General features: G+C 55.9%; 9 protein-coding genes across 9 annotated transcripts; 2 read left to right on the forward strand and 7 right to left on the reverse strand.

Annotated features, from left to right (window-relative positions):
- Positions 1–736: 736 nt before the first annotated feature.
- B0I36DRAFT_320336 (uncharacterized protein) lies at positions 737–1,177 on the reverse strand. Its single transcript, XM_046153541.1, has one exon. The coding sequence runs from the start codon at positions 1,030–1,032 to the stop codon at positions 757–759; it is 276 nt and encodes a 91-aa protein (XP_046013746.1). The 5' UTR covers positions 1,033–1,177; the 3' UTR covers positions 737–756.
- On the forward strand, positions 1,178–2,027 carry B0I36DRAFT_102338 (uncharacterized protein). Its single transcript, XM_046147737.1, has one exon. It carries the CDS (start codon positions 1,386–1,388, stop codon positions 1,860–1,862), a length of 477 nt encoding a protein of 158 aa, XP_046013747.1. The 5' UTR covers positions 1,178–1,385; the 3' UTR covers positions 1,863–2,027.
- On the reverse strand, positions 1,719–5,135 carry B0I36DRAFT_320339 (uncharacterized protein). The gene has a single exon (XM_046153542.1). The coding sequence runs from the start codon at positions 4,671–4,673 to the stop codon at positions 2,151–2,153; it is 2,523 nt and encodes an 840-aa protein (XP_046013748.1). The 5' UTR covers positions 4,674–5,135; the 3' UTR covers positions 1,719–2,150.
- Positions 5,136–6,485: 1,350 nt separating this feature from the next.
- B0I36DRAFT_102353 (uncharacterized protein) lies at positions 6,486–7,053 on the reverse strand. Its single transcript, XM_046147738.1, has one exon. The coding sequence runs from the start codon at positions 6,895–6,897 to the stop codon at positions 6,547–6,549; it is 351 nt and encodes a 116-aa protein (XP_046013749.1). The 5' UTR covers positions 6,898–7,053; the 3' UTR covers positions 6,486–6,546.
- A 2,024-nt stretch (positions 7,054–9,077) lies between these two features.
- Positions 9,078–13,307, reverse strand: B0I36DRAFT_320343 (timeless protein-domain-containing protein). The gene is made up of 3 exons (XM_046153543.1): positions 13,126–13,307; positions 10,666–13,069; positions 9,078–10,613 (listed from the first exon to the last, which is right to left on the reverse strand). Exons 1-3 carry the CDS (start codon positions 13,189–13,191, stop codon positions 9,391–9,393), a joined length of 3,693 nt encoding a protein of 1,230 aa, XP_046013750.1. The 5' UTR covers positions 13,192–13,307; the 3' UTR covers positions 9,078–9,390.
- A 324-nt stretch (positions 13,308–13,631) lies between these two features.
- On the forward strand, positions 13,632–14,732 carry B0I36DRAFT_241441 (3-hydroxyacyl-CoA dehydrogenase; the record flags this gene model as incomplete). The annotated part of the gene is made up of 3 exons (XM_046149845.1): positions 13,632–13,757; positions 13,834–13,933; positions 14,002–14,732. The coding sequence occupies 3 exons, from the start codon at positions 13,632–13,634 to the stop codon at positions 14,730–14,732; spliced, it is 957 nt and encodes a 318-aa protein (XP_046013751.1).
- Positions 14,733–16,923: 2,191 nt separating this feature from the next.
- B0I36DRAFT_102381 (uncharacterized protein) lies at positions 16,924–17,736 on the reverse strand. Its single transcript, XM_046147739.1, has one exon. The coding sequence runs from the start codon at positions 17,584–17,586 to the stop codon at positions 17,008–17,010; it is 579 nt and encodes a 192-aa protein (XP_046013752.1). The 5' UTR covers positions 17,587–17,736; the 3' UTR covers positions 16,924–17,007.
- On the reverse strand, positions 17,737–19,339 carry B0I36DRAFT_102388 (uncharacterized protein). Its single transcript, XM_046147740.1, has 3 exons — positions 19,183–19,339; positions 18,447–19,120; positions 17,737–18,381 (listed from the first exon to the last, which is right to left on the reverse strand). The coding sequence occupies exons 1-3, from the start codon at positions 19,290–19,292 to the stop codon at positions 17,888–17,890; spliced, it is 1,278 nt and encodes a 425-aa protein (XP_046013753.1). The 5' UTR covers positions 19,293–19,339; the 3' UTR covers positions 17,737–17,887.
- Positions 19,169–20,343, reverse strand: B0I36DRAFT_102395 (uncharacterized protein). The gene has a single exon (XM_046147741.1). The coding sequence runs from the start codon at positions 20,053–20,055 to the stop codon at positions 19,261–19,263; it is 795 nt and encodes a 264-aa protein (XP_046013754.1). The 5' UTR covers positions 20,056–20,343; the 3' UTR covers positions 19,169–19,260.
- Positions 20,344–22,062: the final 1,719 nt, after the last annotated feature.

Here is a 22,062-nt window from a genome sequence, read left to right on the forward strand (position 1 = left end):
CATATTTACATAACGGTGTAAGCACATGAAAAGCGCTAGTTAGTCGAGAATTGATCGTTGCCCAGTGCGCCACAATTAGAGACTGGACAGTCTGGAGTCCGTCCATTGTGTCATTCCGAAAGGCAATTCACAATTCCATACTGAGTGTATGCATCCCCACAGGGCTTACTCGGGACTGGGCCAGCCTCCGCAATCACATAGTTCTGGACAACTCGGCCGGACGACCGGAAGACGGGAATAGAGTATCAACGCAGTCCCACATGTCAAAAAGAGAGAGTTTGCTAGTATGCAGCTAGGAGTTGCGGCTACATTGGCACTAAGAGTTAGAGGCAGCAAGCCACGATAGACGAAGAAACCAGCCCGCTGTGAGTCACAAGCAAGCAGCCCCCCGATATCGTAGACTTACCAGCGTGCTCGACTCGAGAATGACGCGAGGAATCCCCAGAGTAAACAGGCCGCAAAACCATGCCCACATAGTCTTGACGGCACGAGCATGCCGCAGTGCCATTCGCAATCCACGGCCCGAGAACCGGCCATGTAAGCCGAGGTGAAAGCCCACAAGCAAGCCAGACACAGACGTCTCATCACACATCATGCATGCACGTCCGAGACCTAGGCAGCCTAATTACATCAGACATCCTGTACCATGCCGTTTTGTCCCATCATCTTTCCTAGAGAATTTCAGCCCGTGTAATTCCGTGAATTAAACATCTCATACCTCGGCTATGCATGAACACCACCAGTCATCATATCATATCACAAAAACGCACAGCAGTTGGCGCTCCCACCACACACACACACACACACACACACAGCGGATAAAAGGGAGTCAATGGTTCCACAAAAGTACCGCCCGAACTTCAGAAGCACGACGACCCCGGAACCGCGTAAGTAGCCTGCCATCGAGCCGAGGAGTTTCCCCCCCTCGGTCATCTGGGCACGTGCAAGACACATACAGCTCCAACACCCGGCACACAATGTGAGCTTCGTACCCAAGCTGCCGCGCCACCAACAATCCTGCCGAACGGGCATAAGGCACAACGATAAAGGGGTAAGGCAAGTAAGCTCTTGCCCGAGAGCCCAGCATTGTGATTGGGGCCTGCCAAATGCCGAGCTGTGTGTGTCCTTCCCCCCCTTATCCACCTGGCCGGCACATGCTACCCCCCCCCCCCCGCCCTCCAAGAAATTCAGTCCTATCCTAGCATCATCCTCTGAAAGGGGGGGCCACTCCCCAGAGCCGGCTGCCGAAAAGCTGGGGTAGCCGAGAGACCATGCATGCATAGCCGAGTGACGGACCGCCGGGCCCCAAGTGGAGCAGCTTCTTCCCCTGTGACAAGGGGGAGAAGGGATGCGTCACACCAGACAGCAGCCTCAGCTGGGAGCGCATGTGTTCCCCGGACCCGCCGCCTCCTGGCCCCGGTTCTCCAAACTGGCGGCGGCGGTGGTGGTGGTGTTGCTTGTGCGAAAGGCCCGAGGTCGGCTTGGCGAGCCGAAAGGCACAGGGAAGCTTCTTGCCGTGTTACCATTGGCTGCAGAGGCCCTTGCCCGGACTATTCCGGAAGGTTGGGACTGCCGGGGTGTGGGGCAAGTTCGTCCCCCCACATTCACTAGATCACCAGATAGATGGTGTCGATAATCCAGCCGTGTGCTCACTGGTAGACGACTTCACGGCGAGATTGACACAAAGACGGGGAAGCAATCAAGGAAGCAATCAAGGATTTGAAAGGGAAAAGATCCCAAGATGGCCAGCTTCGATTGAAAAGGCTAAGATTAATATGTATATCGAATTGGGCTGCTTGAGCCCGTCGCGTCCGGCAGCAGATCGCGTGAACCCTCTATGCTCCCATCTATCCAACACCTGAAAAGCCTCCCCTCTCTATAACGCTGCGCGCGGTTCGCGCGTCACCCCCTTTGGCCTAATAAACGTGTCAAACGTTAACAACTGGGATATCGTAAAGTGGCCAAGCGGTGAATCATGTCTCGCCCTCGGCCGTCGTGTGAAGTTGCACAACCGAAGTGCCACCCTTTCCTCAAACAGACTTTTCCCCATCCAAATACAAAAAGCCGACGCCGTGAACAGCAATTAAAAGCCACCGCGCAGAGGACGGGTAGGCACAAACACAAAAGAAGCGCTTGCTAGGCGGATTGGCTTACTTGAGAGGGTCGTAGATTCTGTCCTTGATGAACTTGGTCAAGGCCACATCACCCCACTCTTCCCACTCAATCCACTGTTCTTCCGGAAGCTCGCTGACACCTTCTCTGCGGGCGGCCTTCATCACTTCACGGGCGACAATGACGCTGGCGTCGCGCACGCGGTCAATGTTGGGGTAGATGAGGCCCTTCTGGATCTCCTGAGCGTTCAAGGTTTCGGCGAGTGCGGCAGCCGAGGTGTAGACCATCTCGTCAGTGATGCGAGTAGCCTTGGCAAGGATGGCACCCAGGCCGAGACCAGGGAAGACGTAGACGTTGTTGCCCTGGTTAGGCCAGTAGGTGATGGCCTGGTCGCCAGCCTTGACGGCGAAGGGAGCAAAGGGAGAACCCGAGGCAAAGATGACGGTACCATCAGTCCATTGGACAGCCTGCTCAAAGGTACACTCAGCCTTGGTCAGGGGGTTGCTGAGAGGGAAGAGAATGGGGCGGCGGTTGTTGCCACCAGCATCCACAGAAGCCTTAAGCGCGCGGACAACGGACTCGGTGAAGACACCAAAGGTGGCAGTCAAACCAACGAGGGCCGACGGCCGGACGTACTCGATGACCTCCTCCAGAGTGCGGAACTGGTGGCCACCGTTGTCGGTCCGGGCAAAGTACTTCTTGTGCTCGGCGAGCTTGTCACCACGGTCCAGGGTCACAAGACCCTTGGTGTCAACCAGCCAGAACTTATCCTTGGCCTCCCTCTCGGTCAGGCCACGGCGAGTGTAGTACTCGACAAGTTGCTTGGCAACACCAACGCCGGCGGAGCCAGCACCCATGAAGACAAGACGCTGCTCCTCGAGGGGAACGCCGGAGAGGTTGACGGCACCAATGTAACCACCCAGGACGACAGCACCAGTGCCCTGGATGTCGTCGTTGAAGCACTTGTACTTGTTGCGGTAGCGAGCAAGGTAGTTGAAGGCCTTCTCGGTCTCGAAATCCTCAAACTGAACAAACATGTTGGGGAAGACGTCGGCAGCAGCCTCCATGAACTCGTCCATGAACTCCTGCTGAGTGGCGACAGAGGGGCGCTTGGAGCGCAGGCCGAGGTACAGAGGGTCCTTGAGGTTGGTCTCGTTGGCGGTGCCACAGTCGAGCACAATGGGGAGCGTCTTCTCGGGGTTGATGCCGGCAGCGCCAGTGTAAAGAGCAAGCTTGCCGATCGAGATGCCAACACCGTTGACACCAAGGTCTCCGAGGCCAAGGATACGAGAGCCGTCAGTGACGACACAGATCTCCGGGTTGGGGTATGGCCAATTCCTCAGAATAGTGCGAATCGACTTGCGCTGCTTGATGGAGATGTAGAGGGCCTCGGGGCGGGTGTAGAGGGTCGAGTACTGGAGACAAACATCGCCGATTGTAGGGGTGTAGACGAGGGGCATCAGCTCGCGGACGTTGTCGATGAGGACACGGTAGAAGAGGTCCATGTTCTGGCTCTTCAGGTTCGACAGGTACAGGTACTTGTCGATGGGTGTTTGTCTGGTGTTGATCATCTTCATGCAGCGGGCAACCTGAGTCTCGACGTCCTCCATGGCGTGTGGTATTAAGCCGGTGAGGTTCTTGCTGACACGCTCCTCTGGGGTGAAGGAGAGGCCCTTGTTCCACGCAGGCTCACGCAGAACCTGGTAACCTCCAGCGGCGTCGCTGGGGACGTAGGCGGTAGGGTGGTCTTGGTGGACTTCACCATAGTGATCCTGGGCATAGCCTCTGAGGCCGTCAAGGGCAGCCATTTTCATGCGTTCTTCGATAGCGGCGATGTCGACCGAGGACATTGGGTTGAGAGAGGAAGCTCTACGGCTGATGGAGAGGGACAGGCGCTTGGAGGTGGCCGAGGAGTGAGAGGAGCGAGAAGTATGACCAAAGGCAGAAGGGGAGGAGCGTGGAGTTGAGGGATCAGAGCTAATTGACGAGCCCGTGCTATAAGTACTGTTATACGCCATTGGACGGCGGGTGGCAGCAGAGCGGAGGGGGGCGGCCGCAGAGCCTAGGCCGGAGAGGGATGCGAGGGTCGGGCTCCAACTGGCGGAGGTCGCGTGGCCGGGGTGGTTTAGCTGCGGGTTCTGGACGGAACTAGAGGGCAGGGTTGGGGAGGCGCTGGTGGTGCTGTAGCCACTAACAGACCGGCTGCTAGCTCTGCTAGAGAAAGTCTCGGAAGGCCACCTGCAAGGTTCGGGGGAGGGTGCAAAGTCGACGAGGTCCCGGCTGCTGCGATCCTGCGCAGGTATGCTGTACGGGGTGGAGGGGGAGCTCGCGGCGCTGCTGCTGCTCATAATCTCACAACCAATTTGCCGGCTCGTACGACGAGAACCCAAGAGCGTTGCAGTAGGTGCGGATGCGGTAGAAGCTGCCCGAATCAGTCCCAGTGCCGCCGAGGGCGGCGGTGGCCTCTTTAATAGGCAGGACGAGCAAGAGGCCAGGAGCTGCGATGCTGGAAGACGGGACGAAACCCGGAGCGTGGCAATCTTGGTGATGCTGGCAGCCATGGCGAGACAGGGTCTGAAGGGGGCTTCAGGAGACCTGTGTGCGCGTGGGCAGTGGAGGACGGCGGCGGTGGTGATGGCGACTGCTGTTTCGGGGCGGTTTCAGCACACAGCTGGGCCTGGGCAGGGCAGGGTTGCGGGCTTCCGCGGGATGTTTGGACTCCTGGGACCAGGCTGATCCCTCCTGGGTAAGATTCGACGTTGTATCGGAAGTGCTGCCCGGCAGTTTGGGATGGGCCGTCCTGGTCATGCAAGTTGTTGAGGAAGCACCGTGCTCAGTCAGGCCAGGGCGTTGTTGTTGTTGCTGCTGCTGCGTAGCGCAGACTTTTTTCTCTGGCCCTGGGAGTTGTGTTTGGCGCTTGCGTGCTCCTTCCTCAGCTCAGGCGGATTGTTTGTGCTGGACGGGATGTGCCTTCCCACAGCGGCTAAGCGGACGAGGGCAGTGGCAAGCAATCTCGAGCTTCGACAAAAACCTTGGACGGCACCGTCCTGCACCCAACACGACGGGTTTCCCAGTATGTACCCGTGCCAGTACGCCGGCATCGCAGGTGAGCAGCCCATGCGACAACCGACAATCGCCCTAGCTGTGACTCGACCCCCTGTGCGACGGACGGAGGCAGGCCCCGGTCTTGCCCTGCCTTGCAGCGTCCGCGCAAGGGCCGCCATCCGGCCCCCATGCAGGACGGTTAGGGATCCCTAGAAGGGGCTTAGGGGCCCCCCATGCAAGACATTCTCACCCGGTCCTGCCCGACTGTCCCCTCCTTCGATCATCGCCGTTTCCTTTGCGACCCACGACGGCGGCATGCTCCTGGAGGACACGGGAGCATCGCGTTGAGACCACTGCATCTCAAGCCCGGCTGGAATATGGCTGTGGCCTATGAGCCTGCCAGGCGGATTGACAGCATCACAACCTGCGCCCTCAAGGAGCCTGGAAGACCTTCCTGGTGCGCAACCCCAACTCTCACCCGTTGCGGGCCTGCGGGTTGGGGAAAATTGGAGACGCTGTTTGCTTTGCTCCAGTCCACGCATCGCTTGGCTGTCCCATCTCATCCATGTATCATGGGGAAGCCCGGCCGGTTCTGTATTGGCGAGACTCGACATGACAGGCCTCGCACTCAGTCCCGCATTCGAGGCTCCCAGTCTCAAAGGAGAGACAATTCTTCACACGTGATATCGGCACAAGCATTGGCATCAGGCATATGATGCCACGCGACTGATCTGCAATCACATGGAGACGTTCTGTTGGGGCAGTTTGGGGGCGTCGCCAGCAGTTGCGGAGAGACATGCAGAGAACTGGTCGGGCTCACTGTTCTGACGACCACATCAGAGCGTCAATTTGGAACGGCTGGACAGGACTGGAGCGCGTGCTGCACTTCGAGTCACCTCAAGGTCCATGGGCATAGAGTGAGCTCTCTTCAACACTTCACCGACAGCAAGCCACATTCCCCGGCCAAGACAAGCTGCGCCGATCACGCTAAGCATGGCCAACCAATTCCCCAAACCCTGATAACCATTACATGAGAAAAGCCGTTGGGGTAGGTGGCCAGGCACACCAAGCTTGCGATAGCGCAAATGGACGGAGCTGCTTGCGGTCGGGCCAGGATGGGTCCTTGTTGAGCTGACGACTCTGTCTCTTGGTCTGCTCACTGGGCCTACGAGGATTGGCCGGAACCCATCGGACCATGCAGCAGCTCGTAGGGCTCAGGGCGGTGCTCACGCGACACGGCACAAGAGCAAAGGATGATCACAGCTAAAGCTCCCTACCTGGAATACTCTACTTTCCGAGACGACCGTACCCAATCCAACGGGGTCAAACAAAGATCATCTTGAAACAATGTTTGAGCGCAATCGGCCAACAGGCCACGACTGCGCATGTTCAGACGAAATCGATCTGACTGTGGTCCATGACCCTGCCAGTCCAGGACAGTATGGCCTCATGACCCTCGCGCATCACGAAAAAGGCATGGCGAAAATTTCTGTTCCGCATTGGAGTCAGGCGTGGAGAGGACCCCCGGCGGCTCCACGTGCGAGAAGTCCCACTATGATCGGGACTTCTCTTACTACCGATACGTACTCTGTCAACACGACTCGGAGGTGAGACGGAACAAGGAGTCATCTGAGATAAGATGCTGGAGAGGGGCAAGTCACCAACGACCAGAACACGTTTTAGCATTGCCACAACCAGTGCAGACCGGATCTCCCAAAGCATTCGCCTCTGCCGCAGCATTTTGACGACTCAAATGCCTGACCATCGGGTATTTGCTTAAGAGGTTGTGGGACTCATGTGGATCCTTCAGGTAATGACCAGTGCCCTATCCCGAACGAGTCTGACGGGACAAAGTCTTGGTTTGCGGAGCAGCCGTGGTGCGCGTGCCGGGTCCTGTCTCTCGGTTTGTTAGCTTTGATCCTGGGTTGCCAGGAACCGAACCGACGACGATCGAAGGCCGACCAAATCGTGCGAGGCGTGGCTAAGAGCCCGTGGTGTTGAGCAAAGGCGGCACGTCCGACCACGGAAAATCGTTTCTCAAACCCCCACTGAATGGGTCCGAAGATTGAGCAAGCCCCGAGGTCTGGGTGCTTGCCTATGGTCCAAATCGTGGTATCACTTCCACGCACGTCTCGGTCACTAGTCTTCCTGCCCGCCACGGGCCTCGATCTCGTTCACGAGCATGGAAGCAGCAGATACAGACCGACCCGAACATCTTTGCCCCCGCGGCGCAGCCGCCTGAATGTCAGACAAGAGAGTCCCGGTACGAGGCATACAAACCCGCAGGACCCGTTCAAGCTTAGGCTAGAGGACTGCGCGGCGGAGCACAAAGGGGCTCCAAGCTCCAACAACCCAAGCCACTCCGTGTCTCGCAGAAGCTCCGACTTCACCCGGCCTCCACATGGGATAGACAGCGGGCCCTTCAAGGTTGGCATTTCTGGGGCCGCCCTCCGATCAGGGGTCGGTCGGGTCGGGTGGTCCAGCCGTGGACCCCAATCAGGCAGTCCCATAGAACAATCAAGCCCCCCTGCTGCCGTGCTATGGAACCGCCCACCTCACGATGAAATTGGCCGCTGACCGAGAGCACGACAACTTGCAAGGTTTTTTCCACATCCAAGCTCCCGGGCGGCCCGAACAGCTGCAAGTTTCAAATTGCATGACAAGGGCCTTCTCTTTGCTTTTGTGCTCCTGACGCGGCCCCTCGTTTCGATACGTCCCCGATCGTTGCTGCCCAAGAGCGGTGGGTTCTCGGTGAACGGCAGGATTACTCCGTCAAGGTCTGCAAGACTCGCTGTCCGTGTAGGTCGGCCCAGGCGGCGGTTCCCCAACCCAGGCCCCACTGCCTCAAGGTCAGACAATAGATAGCAAACTCCGGGCTAGCGTTGCCGGAACTCCACCACCACTCTGGCTTGCTTGCCATGGCCACACAGCATTACAACTGTTGCTGGTAAGATTGATAATTGATAGGAGGATGGATGTGACCTCACCTTTTGGTTGAGTGTTCCAATCTTGTCAAAAATGCCCAACCACGTGATATGATCGGCCTGTGGCGTACTCCATATTAATCATACAGCCGAGCCGAATCCGGATGTGATTCCTTTTCTGTCGTATGCCGTCTTCGACATCAGGCCGACGTAAAAGACAAATGGGCAGACACGCACGCACCTCCTTGACTGCGTGGTCCCTTCTCCTGGCACAGCACTCGTGTGACAGACATGCCTCATGGCGCCTAAATGGTGGAGTATAACCACTAATTGAATCGTGGAGTTTGGCAACAATGTGTTCCGCTCACTAGCATGCTTGGCATAGCCGATTGCCTGGGTCGTCTCCCTGCTTGCTAAGTCGATCAGACCGGCCCCCATCATCTGATCGCAAGTCAATCTGAAACACGTTGGCTGTGTGGCCTCTTAGACAGAATAGGACAGAATAGGGTGGAGGGGGTGGTGCAGTGCAGGATCGACATTTGTGAAGTTCGTCACTCATCGTTGGCCATGGTTAAATTCAGCCCCGTCCTGAAACGCATCTTGCCTACCAGAAAGAATGAAATACGTCCGCGAACATGTGTTTTCTGTCTCGCTGTCGTGACGCGCCGCGCTTGAAACCGAACCACACGCTGATCATCCCGATCAATACAAGTTTCAAGCGCGAACAATGTCCCGTCTCGCCAAGAATACCGGGAGCACGGCCAAGGTTGATGCCCAGATCGTTAACGGCTCACTTCTGGAGCAGGTGATCCTTTTGTTGTTGGCCTTTGGTTTTCTGTTCCCTCTTTTTTTTCTTTTTCTTTTTACCTCCTTTGTTACACAGGGCTTGGTACCTGGTGCTCGGTGCTTGCCGTTATCCTGCGTTCAAGCCAGCCAGTACGATGAGCCATATCCTCTGAGCTACCACACAACAAAGGCACGCATCCAGACTCAGTCGCCAGCCTCAACTTTACGACCACCCTTCATATGTAACCCGGCAGTGGATCTGGAAAAGAGCAGTTGCAAAAGCTGAGATTTCATTTCCATAACTTCCTGATCTGTTCATGTCCCTTCGCTATGATTCACGGTATAATGCAAAACAACAAGATTGATAGGTCCCTGATCCGGCCGTGCCCATTTCTTCCCCATCCACCCAGCCAGCTTGCTAGCGCTCCTAGAACAACAGTTTGTCAGGGGCGATTCTGATGACCTCGCGCTCATCCTCCACACGGCAAAGGCGAGTCCTTGCTCCACTCCGGAATCATGGCGCTCATTCGTCATCACTGCTGTCGTCCACGATGAAGCCAGCCCGCGTCCTAGCTCTTCTCTTACTAGCCGCGGCGGGGATGACTGGCACGTCTTCATCGTCGTCCTCGTCGCGCATGGCCACATCCTCATCACCAGGCGGCAAGACCGCTGGTGATGAAGTACCTTCGCCATGCTCGTCATCCTCGTCTACTCCTGCAGTATGAGCGGACAGGGTCTCAGGCAGCTTGGCTTTCGCTGCCTCAAGCATGAGTCGACGGCGCTTTGCGCCGCCGTCGCTGCCTACGGATCCTACACGCGCTGAGTCCGAGGATGAGAGCGGTGTCTCGCCTGTCTCGGACGGTGACGAGGAAGACATGTTATCGTCATCCTCATCGTCCGAAATCTGCCGTCGGCGGCTCTTCTTGGTCTTCTCCCTGTTCGAGCGCACCCGCGGGCTCGAAGCTTGCGAGTCCTGAGACGCGAGCATGGCATCCTCTTCCGCAAGACTCTCATTGGTATCGTCATCATCATCATCGGATAGCACCGTCGTGGCCTTGCGCTTCTTCTTGCCGACATCTGCCGTCGTGGTGGTGGTGGTCGTTGAAGCAGCCGCCGTTGTGGGATTTGATATCCCAAGGACCGTATTGGTTTGCCGTTTCCGGATAGCCTCTTCGTTGGCGTAGAACTCGGCCCAGCGCTCATCGTCCGACTCGTCATCGCTCGCGTGCACATAAATGTCACTCTTGAACCGGCGCGCCTTCTCTTTTTCCTTCTCTCTCCGGATTCGCGCCTTCTCTGCTAGCTCTTCCTCGGTCGGCTCTTCGGCGTTGCTGTCGCGTCTCCGTCTTCGGCGTATTATCTGCTTCTTTGCCTCCTTCTCCTCGGCAGTAGACTTCCTCGCTGTTGGCCCGCCAGCAGGAAACAAGAGATCGTCATCGTTGTCTGGTAGCACATCGTCCTCGTCATCGAATGCAGCCTTCTTACGTGGGGCTGTCTTGCGGCGCAGCTGGTGTTCTGCAAGCAGACCATTTTCGAATGTCGGAGGCTCGAATTCTGCTTGGCTGATATAATCCAACGAGTCTTGCAAGTGGTCCGTTTCGACTGCACCCGGAATAATCCAGGCCGACCCAAGTGTCTCGTCGACCAGTGGTGCAAGCCGCTCCATACCGACCAATTTCATCAAGAGTCGCAAGTGGCCATTTTTGAAGACTGCTGTTTGCCGAGCGTCGTCTCCAGGTTGCACGGCTTTGGCGAAAGTCAGCAAAATCCAGCAGAGAATGAGCATGGGATAACTTACTGAATAAAGGTGCCTCTTTCTTTGTGGCGCTCTCTGCTGGCTGTGTTCCTTCTTCTACGCCTTCCACTGCTGCTGAAGGTGTTTCTGTAGAAGCCATGGCTTTATCTGCAGCCTCCCAAGCCTGCCGCTCGCTAAGCGCGCTGGACAACTGCTCCTTCACCCATTTGATGTGGTGTGCCAAGTTCTTGTCGAGTAATGTCCCTACCACAATCCCAATCTGCTTATCGCGTTCGGAAGCTGTCTTGAACTCGAGCTCTGCAGCAGGCTTCACTTGTGACGTCGATATCGTCTGCTTTTCATGGCCAAATTCGAGATAATGCACAGTGGCGTTGATCTTGGAGAAGAGCATCTCGATGATGAGCTGCGGACGATCCTCGATCTTGCGCATACACTTCCTCAATATCTGCTTCACCAACTCCTCCCATTCCTTGTATGTGCTGTTGCCCTTGTCTAAGGGCTCCGGGCCTTTGATCATGTTGTAGAGCATGTGTATAATATCCACACGGAAGAGCATCACGCTCATCTCTTGCTTGAAAGCCACTCTGTAAAAGTACCGATGCGCGCGTTTGAGTTGCGACTCGTTGAGGTCGTGATAGAATTTCGTGAAGCTGACAAAGGTGTCGACAACACCCTGGGTGACGAATCGATTCGCGAATCTGGCGAATTCGAACTTTCGTTCTTTTGTCTGACGCTCCGCGTGCGCTCCGTCGTTCTCAGAATCATCCTCCACGTCCGGCGCGATGTCATCAGCGCCGTCCTCACCCGCAGCTTTGGCCGCCTTCTTCTTCTTCCGTACTCTCCGCCGAGATCGTATCTGCAAGTCTGTGTTTTGCTTCGAATAGGCTTCGAGCACGCGCATATAAGTATGTGTAAGCTCGATGCATGCGTCGAGGTACTCGAAGTCCTGATCCTTGTAGCTCCGCGCGAGTTGTGCTACTCTGTCGTGGGTTTCTTCTTCATAGAAGATGCGGTTCAGAATATTGTCTGCGATCTCCTCGTCGTCTTCATTGCCTGACTCGGACATGTCTTGAACGGTAAGGAGAATCTGCGTGAAGCATCTCATGGCTGCACTGAGTTCATGCCATCGCTTGCCTTCAATTGCGTCAGACATCGATCGGTTCAGCATGACAAAGGTCTCCTGGTTGAGGACACTGGCCACTAGGTTGTAACTCCTGACGTCGGACTCTCCTTGAGTCGGTTGGCTCGATTTAGAAGCCTTCTTGCGGACTCGCTCAGCCTCGAGGAACCAAGAGATCAGGTAGAAAAACTGGCGGTAGTGATACTCGAGAATGTATTCCCGCTGTTCCTCCATCCTCTTCCTTATGAGATGGAATAATGGGTTAAAGCCGGAGTCTAGGAAGTCTTCGACGAAACCACGAAGCTGCGTGCGCGCCCGAGTGTTCAAAGATACTGGCGGGCCAAGCTCACGGGGCTCCATCTCGTCTTTGCGTGCTCGCCTCGGAGGTCGGAACACCTTTGCACTATCCATTTTTTGCTGCCTCGTTGCCGCGTCAAGGAGTGCGTCTTGGCCTGAGACGACCGACATTTTGCCATCGCCTCGGTCCATCCATATCATGGTGCCCCACCGGTTGTGCCTGGACGGTGCTCTCCGGTTGTAAGGTCGATGCATCGCGGCCTCTTTACTCATCATGCTAGCAAGCTCGTTCGCCTTGGTCTTGCTGAGCTCCTTCTCCTCCATAAACAGCTTTGTCACGTCGACACGCTTCACAAGATGAAAGATGATTTCCATCACGATCACGCACTCCTGGTTGAAGTCTTCGCCCATATTGGAGGCCAGAGTGAGAATTGTGAGCAGGATGTCCTGGTACGAAAAGGCGTCGAGAAGCGCTGATCGCGATATCTGTGATTCGTCGCCGTCGTACTTGACGTTGGGCGGTGGAGCAATCATTGCAATGTTCCGAAGGAAGAGGAGTACGAGCTTGATGATGCCCTCATCACGCGGGGTCCGCTCGGTTCGAGGCAAAGCCATGGACGGAAGCGCCGTCCTGACGGCGGTATGGAGGATCTGGGCGGCGTCGAAGTTTATGATAAGCCGCTTGTAGTTGATCTGAGCGAGTTGCAGGACAGGCATGTGTCGATGGTGGTTGACAGTCATTATCTCAACGTCGCGATCGAGGGGCCAGGTCATTGGCACGAGGATTTCGATGCAGGCCAATGCTGCTCTGGACTTGAACTTGTTGTCTGTTGCGCTTTCCGGCCATGACGCCAGGATGTGCAGGAGGTCGCCTTCGAGGACATTCGCGTCGTAGAGGCATCGGGCGACGTCCATCCGGTTCGTCTTCTCATCGTAGAATCGTATCCATTTTTTCAGGTCGCGGAGGACCTCCAGGGCAGAATCACCCAGGACGTAACGTCCATCTTCGAAGGTACTAAAGCCTCCGAGCTGTCGACAGGACAAGTCAGCGACGAGCTCCAAGGTCCTGGGCTGTGAGCACTTACCGCAGAGACGAGACTGTTGATGTGTGCCCGCACCTCCGGGTGCACAATATCTTGAGACTCGTCCATGGCGTCGGGGTTGCGCACTCTGCTTGTGGCTCAGATGTCCATAAAGACTCGGCAGGACTGTCGGCGGCTGCTTCAAAACATCGAGTCCTACCAACTGTTTGGAGGGTCGAGCGGTGGCATAGCCAATTAACGCGGTGTCGACAGGCGCGTCTCAGGTTAGGTCCAACGCGTCTCGCAGGGCCCGCCCAAAGGGGCAGCCATTGAACAGGTACGGAGGTACCTGATAAACCCCACACACAGCTCTTATCGGGGCACGCCGCTCGCGCCTGAGGTCCCCCACACTGAGCTATGTAGGACCCCACATCTTGCACTCCGAGGTTAACCGTCCCGGCCGGCTCTTCGGCCCTCTGGTGGCTGCAGACCAGACGCAACCCTTTCTGCGTGGACTCCGCTGCTTCCACATTCTGAGCAGACACACAACTTTGATCACAACGACAACAATGGCCAGCCAACTCGGTAGGAAGGCGGCCGCGCAGCTTGCGGGCCAAACCCGGCTGTTCAGCTCGAGTGCAGCCCGCAATGCCTCGCAGGTCAAGAGTCTCGGTGTAATCGGCGCCGGGCAGATGGTGAGCTGCTTTGACATGTGATACTCGCTCAGAACCACGAGGCAACACCATCTAACCATCCTGCTGCTGCTCCCAGGGCTTGGGCATCGCGCTGGTCGCTGCGCAGAAGGCTGGCGTGCCCGTCACGCTCGTCGACTCGTCGCAGGCATCGCTGGACAAGGGCCTCGGCTTCGCAGGTTAGATTTTCCAAGCACAATCCAAGGGTTCGCCAAACGCCCAGCAGATCCACTGACTTCTGGCACAGACAAACTTCTCTCCAAGGACGTGTCGAAATCGCGCATCACCCAGGAGCAGGCCGACAAGGCCCGCGGCCTTCTCAGGCCAACGACCTCCATTGAGGAGCTCGGCGGTGTCGATTTCGTCATCGAAGCGGTACCCGAGATCCCCCAGCTCAAGTTTGACATCTTCGCCAAGCTGGCCGAGGTCTGCCCCAAGCATGCCATTCTGGCAACCAACACCTCTTCAATCTCCATCACCAAGATCGCCGCTGCCACGACCAAAGACCCCAAGGACACGTCTGCCAGCTCCCGCGTGGTCTCGACGCACTTCATGAACCCGGTCCCCGTGCAAAAGGGTGTCGAGATCATCAGCGGTCTGCAGACCAGCGCAGAGACGCTCGAAACGGCCGTCGAGTTCTGCAAGGCCATGGGCAAAGTCACATCAGTCTCGGCTGATTCGCCAGGCTTCCTTGCCAACCGCATCCTGATGCCATACATCAATGAGGCGGTCATCTGTCTCGAGACGAACGTTGGCGACCGCGACTCCATCGACGCTATCATGAAGAATGGAACAAATGTTCCCATGGGCCCTCTCCAGCTCGCCGACTTCATTGGCCTGGACACTTGCTTGGCCATCATGAAGGTCCTCCACCAGGAGACGGGTGACTCCAAGTACCGGCCCAGTGTCCTCCTTGCCAAAATGGTTGACGCTGGTTGGCTCGGCAAGAAGAGCGGCAAGGGCTTCTACGACTACTAGACATAGATGCGCAAGCTATTCTGAACATTTACTGCCCATGAGCCCATCGGGTAGCGAAAAGTTAAAACCGTGGCCCGTACGCAACAAGTCTCCCTGACAGATCTGATGAACCTCCCAAGCACAATCCACAGCAGAAACAATATGAACCAAACAATTATACATTCAAAGGTGTTTGGACAATTTTAAAGACCCGGCCATGGCAGTAATAACGCACAAGGAGCAGGGTCTGTGAATGGACATCAACACGAATCAAGATTGCCAAGCTACGCGCCACTACTCACGTCTCCAAAACTCCATCACCTCCTTGACCAAAATTGTCAATATGCCTTGGTCAGCCTTACCAACACGGCTAACTGCCTCAAACCTAAGACATGGACCGATGTTGCAGCCAGACAAAGCTCCGAGGCCGCGCTTATTGTTTGTGCTTGTGTCACCAATGTCACACTAGAACTTGGCACTGTGCTGGTGTCCAAGCTTGTCGTGATAGTGACACGCCTCATGCCCGCCTCCCTGGGTCACGGGCCGCCAGGGCACCAATAGCGAGTACTAGCATTAGCCAGGCGGGTAGACTAGCTGAATGTTTCATGAAATGTACCCAGCCTTGTCTCCAACAATATCAGGCCACGCGGATGCACGTATGCGATGCGCAATTAGTTGCAGCCTGTCAGGGCTGGGAAATTTGTCCGGGCTTGGGCTGTTGACCTATCATTGACTTTGGAGGGCGGCGACAATGAAACTGGCTTCGCTCGCCAGATATGAGGAAACTGCAAGACAATGCGGCTGCGCTGCCGCTTGCCGCTGTCCCGGTATTTCAGCTCTCGTCCTCAAAATAGTCACAGTGTCGGCGAGTCACCCTTCAGAAGAAAGCACAACACGGTCTGGTCACATCACCACCCATGTATCATCCGCAAGGCATACTCGAAGCTGGCGGATGCGTGGTGCCTCCTTGTGGCAGCTGCCCGTCGAATGCATGCTTCCGTTGGAGACCTTTTCGCGGTGCGACGGACATGGATGATAAGATAATGACGCTTCTAGACTCATGAGCTACTTCTTCAAAGTAATTATGCAATGGTCAATCGCCATGGCTTAGCCAGTATATCGCCATCATTGGCGTCGACCAAAGTTCTGCTCATCGAGGAGTACAACTTAGTATACCTCACCTAGGTCCGACAGGCTCTTCACACCAACCATTTCCATTCTGACTTCCCAAGTCTTACTGTCAGCCCAGCGACACATCCTGCCCCAGTCTGGTCGCACAGTCACTCAAGCCGCTCGCCTGGAGCTCAGCCACTCCACGTTGACCACGATATCCCTGCTTGACGGACAGCTCCTCATGCGCCCTCCTGGCCCCCAGCCCGGCCTCTAGCCACCCCCCTTCCCATATGCATACACACATACACCGATGGCGCCTTCAGAGCTGGATGCATGCAAGACCGTTATCTGACATATTTTAAGAAATCTCGCGGTCTGCGGCCTACCGAAATATATGTTTGCTGGCGGCTCGGCAGTGCTCATGCGGGGGTGGCCTCTCACCCCCATGCCGACGGGAAAAAGCGAGGGTTCGTCTCAATGACAGGTTTGATGCGTCCAAAGAAGGCCGGTGGTTGATTCGCCCAGAGCTCTGCCAAGAAGGAAACCGACGTGAATTACGCAGCTCATGTGGTAAAAGCTGCCAAGTGTACTTTCTGTTCAAACAAGGTTGTTGTTGTTTTCTCCCGGCTGAACGTGGACGGGGGCTATTGCCACCACCCACAGTGCTCTCACACCTTGGACTTCATGAGACAACACCTGCCCTCCCGAGACCCTCGATGTCTAGTGTAACTCAACTGCACTCCGCAAGCAATGCCATTCCGGGGGGGGAGCTTGCACCGGCGTTCCTCCCTTCTCAGGCCCAGTCTCCGTATACTGATTTCTGCCAAAACCCTAGAATACCGCCCTGCCATCATACCTGTGTGGATGACGAGTCTTGCCATGAGATGCAACAAACTCATACTGCCTCCGGGTGGCGGGCGTCCTTGTCGTGCACGGAGGCGTTTCTCCTTGGCAGTGACAACAGAAACCAGGATTACCGTCCAGGGTCGATCGATGGCTCGTAATCGCCCTTGCATGGTGGCGTACCCGCAGCAGCAGCAGCACCACCACCACCACCATCAATATGTCGTGCAACTACATGTGCCTGCCCATGTCCCTGAATATCAAGATGAGCACGCCACTGAGGGAGAGCAGCACTGACATGGAGCCACTGTGAGGACGTGCTTCCCAACCTGTGGCCCCGTCAACTCCCCCACACGCAGCCAGTCACGACGCGTTTTGTGTCCTTGAGAAATATGCACGCGGCAAAGAGAAATGTTATGTATTGCTCGAGTCCAAGGATGAACCGTCCCTCAAAGACTATCCCTAGCGGCAAAGTCTTGGAGCAATGTAGATATAGCTCTGTAATGTGCTGCAAAGTGCAATAAACCCCTGAAACTATCGGAAGAAGAGACACAAGAAGTGAAGAAGGGCACAATCCGCAAGCTGCACGCACACCGCCCCTGCACAGGAAACGAGACACGAAATGTTCGCAAAGCGCTCGAACCCGAAAGATGAATGGAAAAAGTCCCGCCTTCCCAAGAATTTTCGATGTAAGGTGTGATAAGAAAAATGCGATGGCTCTCTTCGGAAAAGAGAAAAGACCTCGCTTTTGGTTGACTTCTTTTTTTTGTCGTCTTGCTGTATTGATGCTGTACGACTCTGCGTGTGATGACCAGATACTTGCGGTGCTCCAACGTGGGATACAACCTACATAGCCACCTCCGAATGAGTCGCAAGCTGTAGAAATGAAAGAGTTCCAGCCCAAGAAAAATATGTGCATGCGAAAACCGAGTGGTACCAGCGGCCGGCAAACTGGGAAACCCCGAAAAGTTCAAACGAAAAAGGAGTCGACAAGACCTGGTTGTGCGCCAAGAGGGATGAACGTAAACAGTCCGCGCCGTGAGAAATGGATTTGAAGGAGCAGCTTGGCTCTACTTGAACGCGTGCGGCCAAAAGCGCAATGGAGTATTTGTGAACGGTGCTGCCTGTACAGCCAAATGTTGCTAGACGGCATAGAGAAGTGCCTGTTGTATAACACAAGGGCTGTGTATGTGCCAGCCTATCTGTGTAACACCTTGAAATCAGACGTGAGTCTTGGCAAAATCGTCGGAAGCTGCAGCAGTGTGCTGACCACCGCTAAGATGGCTGTGATTGTCAAAGGAATCCCTCATAGGGGTTCTGGTGCTCGCCGCAAAACCACTGCCAGAGTGCATCGCTTGGCCGAAATCGGGCGGCGGAGCAATCGGCGCGCTCATCTGGGGAAAGGAGTAGCTGTCAGCACCAGACGTGCGGATTCCCGGCGTTCTCGGCTGAGTATAGTCGACCGGGGCAGTCAATGGCGCAGATGGGAAGCTGCTAGAGCTGCCGTAAGGAGCAGTCGAGCTTGATCGCTGAATCATGGCAGAGTGCGGCGGCTGCACACCCTGGTTCCCAGCCATGGACCTGTACTGGTTGCGAAGATCCAGGCCAAGCGGAATAGACGCTGTTGCAGCCCGTAGTCGAGTCGACCGACTTCGCTGCGGCTGGTGCAGCGACGGGGGTGGAACGCTCGAGTAGTTGATGTTTGTGGAAGATGCTGTCAGGTTCACGATGGTCAGCACAATTTCATTGAGATCTTCGCACCGGATTCGCTCAACTCACGAAGATAGGAGCTAGTCTCGTAGTGATCCGCTTGGTACAGTGGCTGCTGGCGATTGGGGCCACTAGGGCTACCGGGCCCGACAGAATACGCGTTATAGTCGATCGAATCCCCTTTCCACGACATGCTCGACCGAAGAGGGGACTGGATGGACTCAGATCTCGCTCGGGACAGAGTTTCGCGTAGATGAAGTGGTTGCAGCGAGCGCATCGATTGAGGACTAGTCTGCAAGTGGCCCTCGCTTTCGGGGCCAGCGGCACGTCCGTATGGATTTGAAGTTCTTTGCCCTGCGCTCAAGGGGCTTGTCATCTGGCTGGAGAAGTATCTACGTTCGTTGGGTGAAGTCGACAGAGGCGAGGGCAAATCTGCCGGGGGTAGCGGCGTAGTCGATTGGTATGCACCAAGGGCACCGAAGCTGGAGCCTAGTGCTCCTGGAGATAGTCCAGTATCTCCTTCAATCCGGCGGCTGGGATCGGCCAGGATTGGCCGCATCATGGCGTGATCTCCATACGATGGAGTAGCAAAGGTGTTTGGAGATACCATCGGCGTTCCCAAGCCATGCACCGCTCCATATGGCGAATGCAGTGCTTGAACATTGTCGAAGTCATCGGGCACTGCGCGCATCTTGATCATACGGTCCCGATCGTCCGCTGTGAGCCTCTTGATCTTGGCTCGCCTTTCAGAAGGTCAGCAAAATCAGCACATTGCATGAGTCGGTAAGGAAATGTGGAAACATACCTATTCTGAAACCAAACTTGGACTTGTCGGGGGCTCAGGCCCGGGATCTCGCGCGAAAGTCTTTCTCGGTGGGCAGCATCAGGGTGGGGTTGTTTTGCGAACTCGCTCATGAGGAAACGTGTTTGCTGGTGCGTCAACCTGGTAAATGTCAATATCCAGCGGCAGGAACGCAGATAGAGAGGTTCGGTGTACTGACCGGAACCGCTTCATCTTCCTCCGGGCTGCGGTACGCTCAGCTGCAGTCATCGGTCGACCAGAGACTTCGCCCTCCACATCGAGCATATCATCGTCGTCATCCTCACCAGCGTCCCCATCTTCCTTGGCACGAGCCATCTCACTTTCGTCGTCTCTCCTCGATGACGAAGCCATTGGAGGGGCATGAGTGCCGGGGGTGCCATGTGGAGCAAATGTGCTCGGCATGGTGGTCGGATGGCGCCTCGCAGAGCTCTCGTTTGACGACTGAACGTCGACGGTTAAGCCATGCATGTCCCGCTCTGGTCGTCTTAAGTCTTGCATGTCAGCTCGCGGCTGCGACACGCCTAGTGCAGTAATTCCTTGCGCTTCCGCGGCTGTACCGACGGAGCGTGTAGGCTCTGCAATCGTAATTTGGGGCAAAGCGCCGAATTGGTTGGCATTTTGCATTCGTGAAGTCGTGACATCGTGAATACTTCCTCTGGTGGCTGGCTCGCCAGTCGGACCGTAGAGATCGTTCTCAGTGTTGGTGACAGTCGAGATGTGACCGCTCCAGCTGGACTGCAACGACGGAGAGCCGTTGTAGTTCGACATGCGTGAGTAGTTCGATTTGCCGGACAAAGGATCAAACTTGCTGGACCAGCGATCCTGATCTGATGCGTATTGCCTGGCCACGAGCATTGGAAATATTGACCTTGTACTGCGTTGGTAAAATTCGCCGACTTGGTCAACCAGGCGGTTTCGAGGGACAATAACAAGGCAGCTGCAAGATCAGATTGATGGTGCCGATCTTTGGGGCCAAGCCAGAAGAAACAGTGTGATGTGTGTGGTCCGGCAAGCAAGACGGCTGTAAAGGATCCGGCAGGCGAGAAGTGTATAGTGAAGGAAAGAAGCAAAGGAGTGTGTATGTAACAAAAGAATGACGATGCGGTCGACGCCCGTGTGCCTGTTGATAAATTTGGACTGACAAGAAGGTCAACCTAGTGAAAGGAAGGAAGGTTCAGAACGGAGGATGGAAGCAAAGCAGCCGCACTGATAGATGCAGACTGGTGGTGTAGTGGTCGGATGGGGCCAAGTCGCTCCCGGCAGTTTTGAAACTCACTGACAGGAGCCCACCCTTGCAAATTGGCGGAGACAGTCTTGGTAGGGACAGCTCTACACGGCATTCAAGGGCCCAGGGAGGAAACAAGCGCGAGAGGACCGAGTTGCTCAAAGGTTGCGAATCAGTGGACCTGCTGCCTCACGGTGCCTTGGTTATTATGGGTGATCTATCTGGACTGGGTCCTCGTCGAACCATTCCCGTGTTGCCAGCCGTGGACGGACCCCTGTAGGCCACTTTTTGGTGGTGTTTCTTGTCGCTGCGTTGCTGCCGCCCTGGGAAGAATCTGGATCACGGACGATGACCAAAACGCGCTGGTGGAACCGATCGGAAACGGCCTGCGGATAACGAAAGATTGCTATAGCGGAACTTGCCTGGTAACAGCGCCAGGAACAGCAAAGCAGCCTTACAGCATGGATCAGAAACGTACTGTGGGTGTGCGGGGATAACGACACGGGGGTTTGACATTATCCAGAAGGATGACAAGTGATCTCCACTGGGGCGTAGAGCTTCCGTGAATGTGATGAGATCTTGGGAAGGGACAGTCGGAAGCGCAGTTGCTTTGTTCGATGATTCCTGCTGCATGCGAGGTTTTCAGACTGCGGATACCCTTTGAAGTCCGCGTTTATATGTCGTCAAGCGAGGCGAAAAGCCCAAAGCATGCCTTGTGGCACTGTCCTCGCCTCGGACATCATCAGCATGGGGGGTTACATGGACTGGTTGAGCCGTCGAGGTACTTGGAAGAGCGGATACCCGCTGGTACCGCTGTCCACAAAGGGTGGTGGGCTATGTCTACGCAGAACAGACAAGTCACTTGGAGGGCGAGACTGTAGCTCTACAAGCATCGCGACGGCTTATGCAGCAGGATCTGGAAGGGGGGTTGATATGACGATGCAGGTGTTCCTGGGCGTGGTGAGCTCCACGATTCCACTAGCCTCAAAGAAGCCGCCGGTCCTTCGGAACATCGTATGGCCGTCTTCACCACGCTTGCCTTCGAAGTGCTCGCGGCAGGGCCAAGCTGCTCTCGAGGACGCGCTACATGAGGAAAATGAGTAACCGGCAGAAAGACGGGTTACACACCTTGCCAAGTTGACAGCAGTGGTGAGGAGGATGGCGTCGAGCAAGAAGGCGCGCGTCCACAGACACAGGGTTGTATGATTGCTGCTGGGGGTCCCCTGGGAGTAGGGGGTGTGTGGAAGATCACAAAGATCTTGCTTGTCGGGCAGTCCTTGTCACTTTCCTCTGGTCTTGGCGGAGGACCTGGAGGAGCCTGGCTGATCCGATTAGTCCGCTGCCCAAGCATGATTTACCGTGCGCCCGCGGGATCCACCTGCCCCAGCAAAACCGCATTCTCAGACAACGGCGGCTCACTGTCGAGTCGAATCTCGCCAATGGCTTGGGCCCAGACCCCGCTCGTCATGGCCATTGAAACCAAAGAAGGACGGTTTCAACACCGAGTGTTCTGGCAGGGAAGAGGAGGCAGGCCCGCTGGCCCGGATCCTGTACTGCCATTCGAACTTTGACGGACCTCGAACCGGTATCGCATTGTGCAGTAACAAGCTGTACCTGACAAGCGGCGCCCAACGAGC

This window comes from Microdochium trichocladiopsis, assembly GCF_020744255.1.
Source record: "Microdochium trichocladiopsis strain MPI-CAGE-CH-0230 chromosome Unknown B0I36scaffold_4, whole genome shotgun sequence".
Taxonomy (NCBI): domain Eukaryota; kingdom Fungi; phylum Ascomycota; class Sordariomycetes; order Xylariales; family Microdochiaceae; genus Microdochium; species Microdochium trichocladiopsis.

What these genes read in the sequence shown, in the direction of transcription:
- B0I36DRAFT_320336 (XM_046153541.1), bottom strand. Translation starts at nt 1,032, where the DNA reads ATGCCCGTTCGGCAGGATTGTTGGTGGCGCGGCAGCTTGGGTACGAAG.
- B0I36DRAFT_102338 (XM_046147737.1), top strand. Translation starts at nt 1,386, where the DNA reads ATGTGTTCCCCGGACCCGCCGCCTCCTGGCCCCGGTTCTCCAAACTGG.
- B0I36DRAFT_320339 (XM_046153542.1), bottom strand. Translation starts at nt 4,673, where the DNA reads ATGGCTGCCAGCATCACCAAGATTGCCACGCTCCGGGTTTCGTCCCGT.
- B0I36DRAFT_102353 (XM_046147738.1), bottom strand. Translation starts at nt 6,897, where the DNA reads ATGCTGCGGCAGAGGCGAATGCTTTGGGAGATCCGGTCTGCACTGGTT.
- B0I36DRAFT_320343 (XM_046153543.1), bottom strand. Translation starts at nt 13,191, where the DNA reads ATGGACGAGTCTCAAGATATTGTGCACCCGGAGGTGCGGGCACACATC. An exon ending in TCAACAGTCTCGTCTCTGCG is followed by an intron (nt 13,070 to 13,125) that starts GTAAGTGCTCAC and finishes TCCTGTCGACAG; the next exon opens with CTCGGAGGCTTTAGTACCTT. An exon ending in GAAAGAGGCACCTTTATTCA is followed by an intron (nt 10,614 to 10,665) that starts GTAAGTTATCCC and finishes CTTTCGCCAAAG; the next exon opens with CCGTGCAACCTGGAGACGAC.
- B0I36DRAFT_102381 (XM_046147739.1), bottom strand. Translation starts at nt 17,586, where the DNA reads ATGCACATATTTTTCTTGGGCTGGAACTCTTTCATTTCTACAGCTTGC.
- B0I36DRAFT_102388 (XM_046147740.1), bottom strand. Translation starts at nt 19,292, where the DNA reads ATGAGCGAGTTCGCAAAACAACCCCACCCTGATGCTGCCCACCGAGAA. An exon ending in CAAGTTTGGTTTCAGAATAG is followed by an intron (nt 19,121 to 19,182) that starts GTATGTTTCCAC and finishes ACCTTCTGAAAG; the next exon opens with GCGAGCCAAGATCAAGAGGC. An exon ending in CGAGACTAGCTCCTATCTTC is followed by an intron (nt 18,382 to 18,446) that starts GTGAGTTGAGCG and finishes TGAACCTGACAG; the next exon opens with CATCTTCCACAAACATCAAC.
- B0I36DRAFT_102395 (XM_046147741.1), bottom strand. Translation starts at nt 20,055, where the DNA reads ATGCTCGTGGCCAGGCAATACGCATCAGATCAGGATCGCTGGTCCAGC.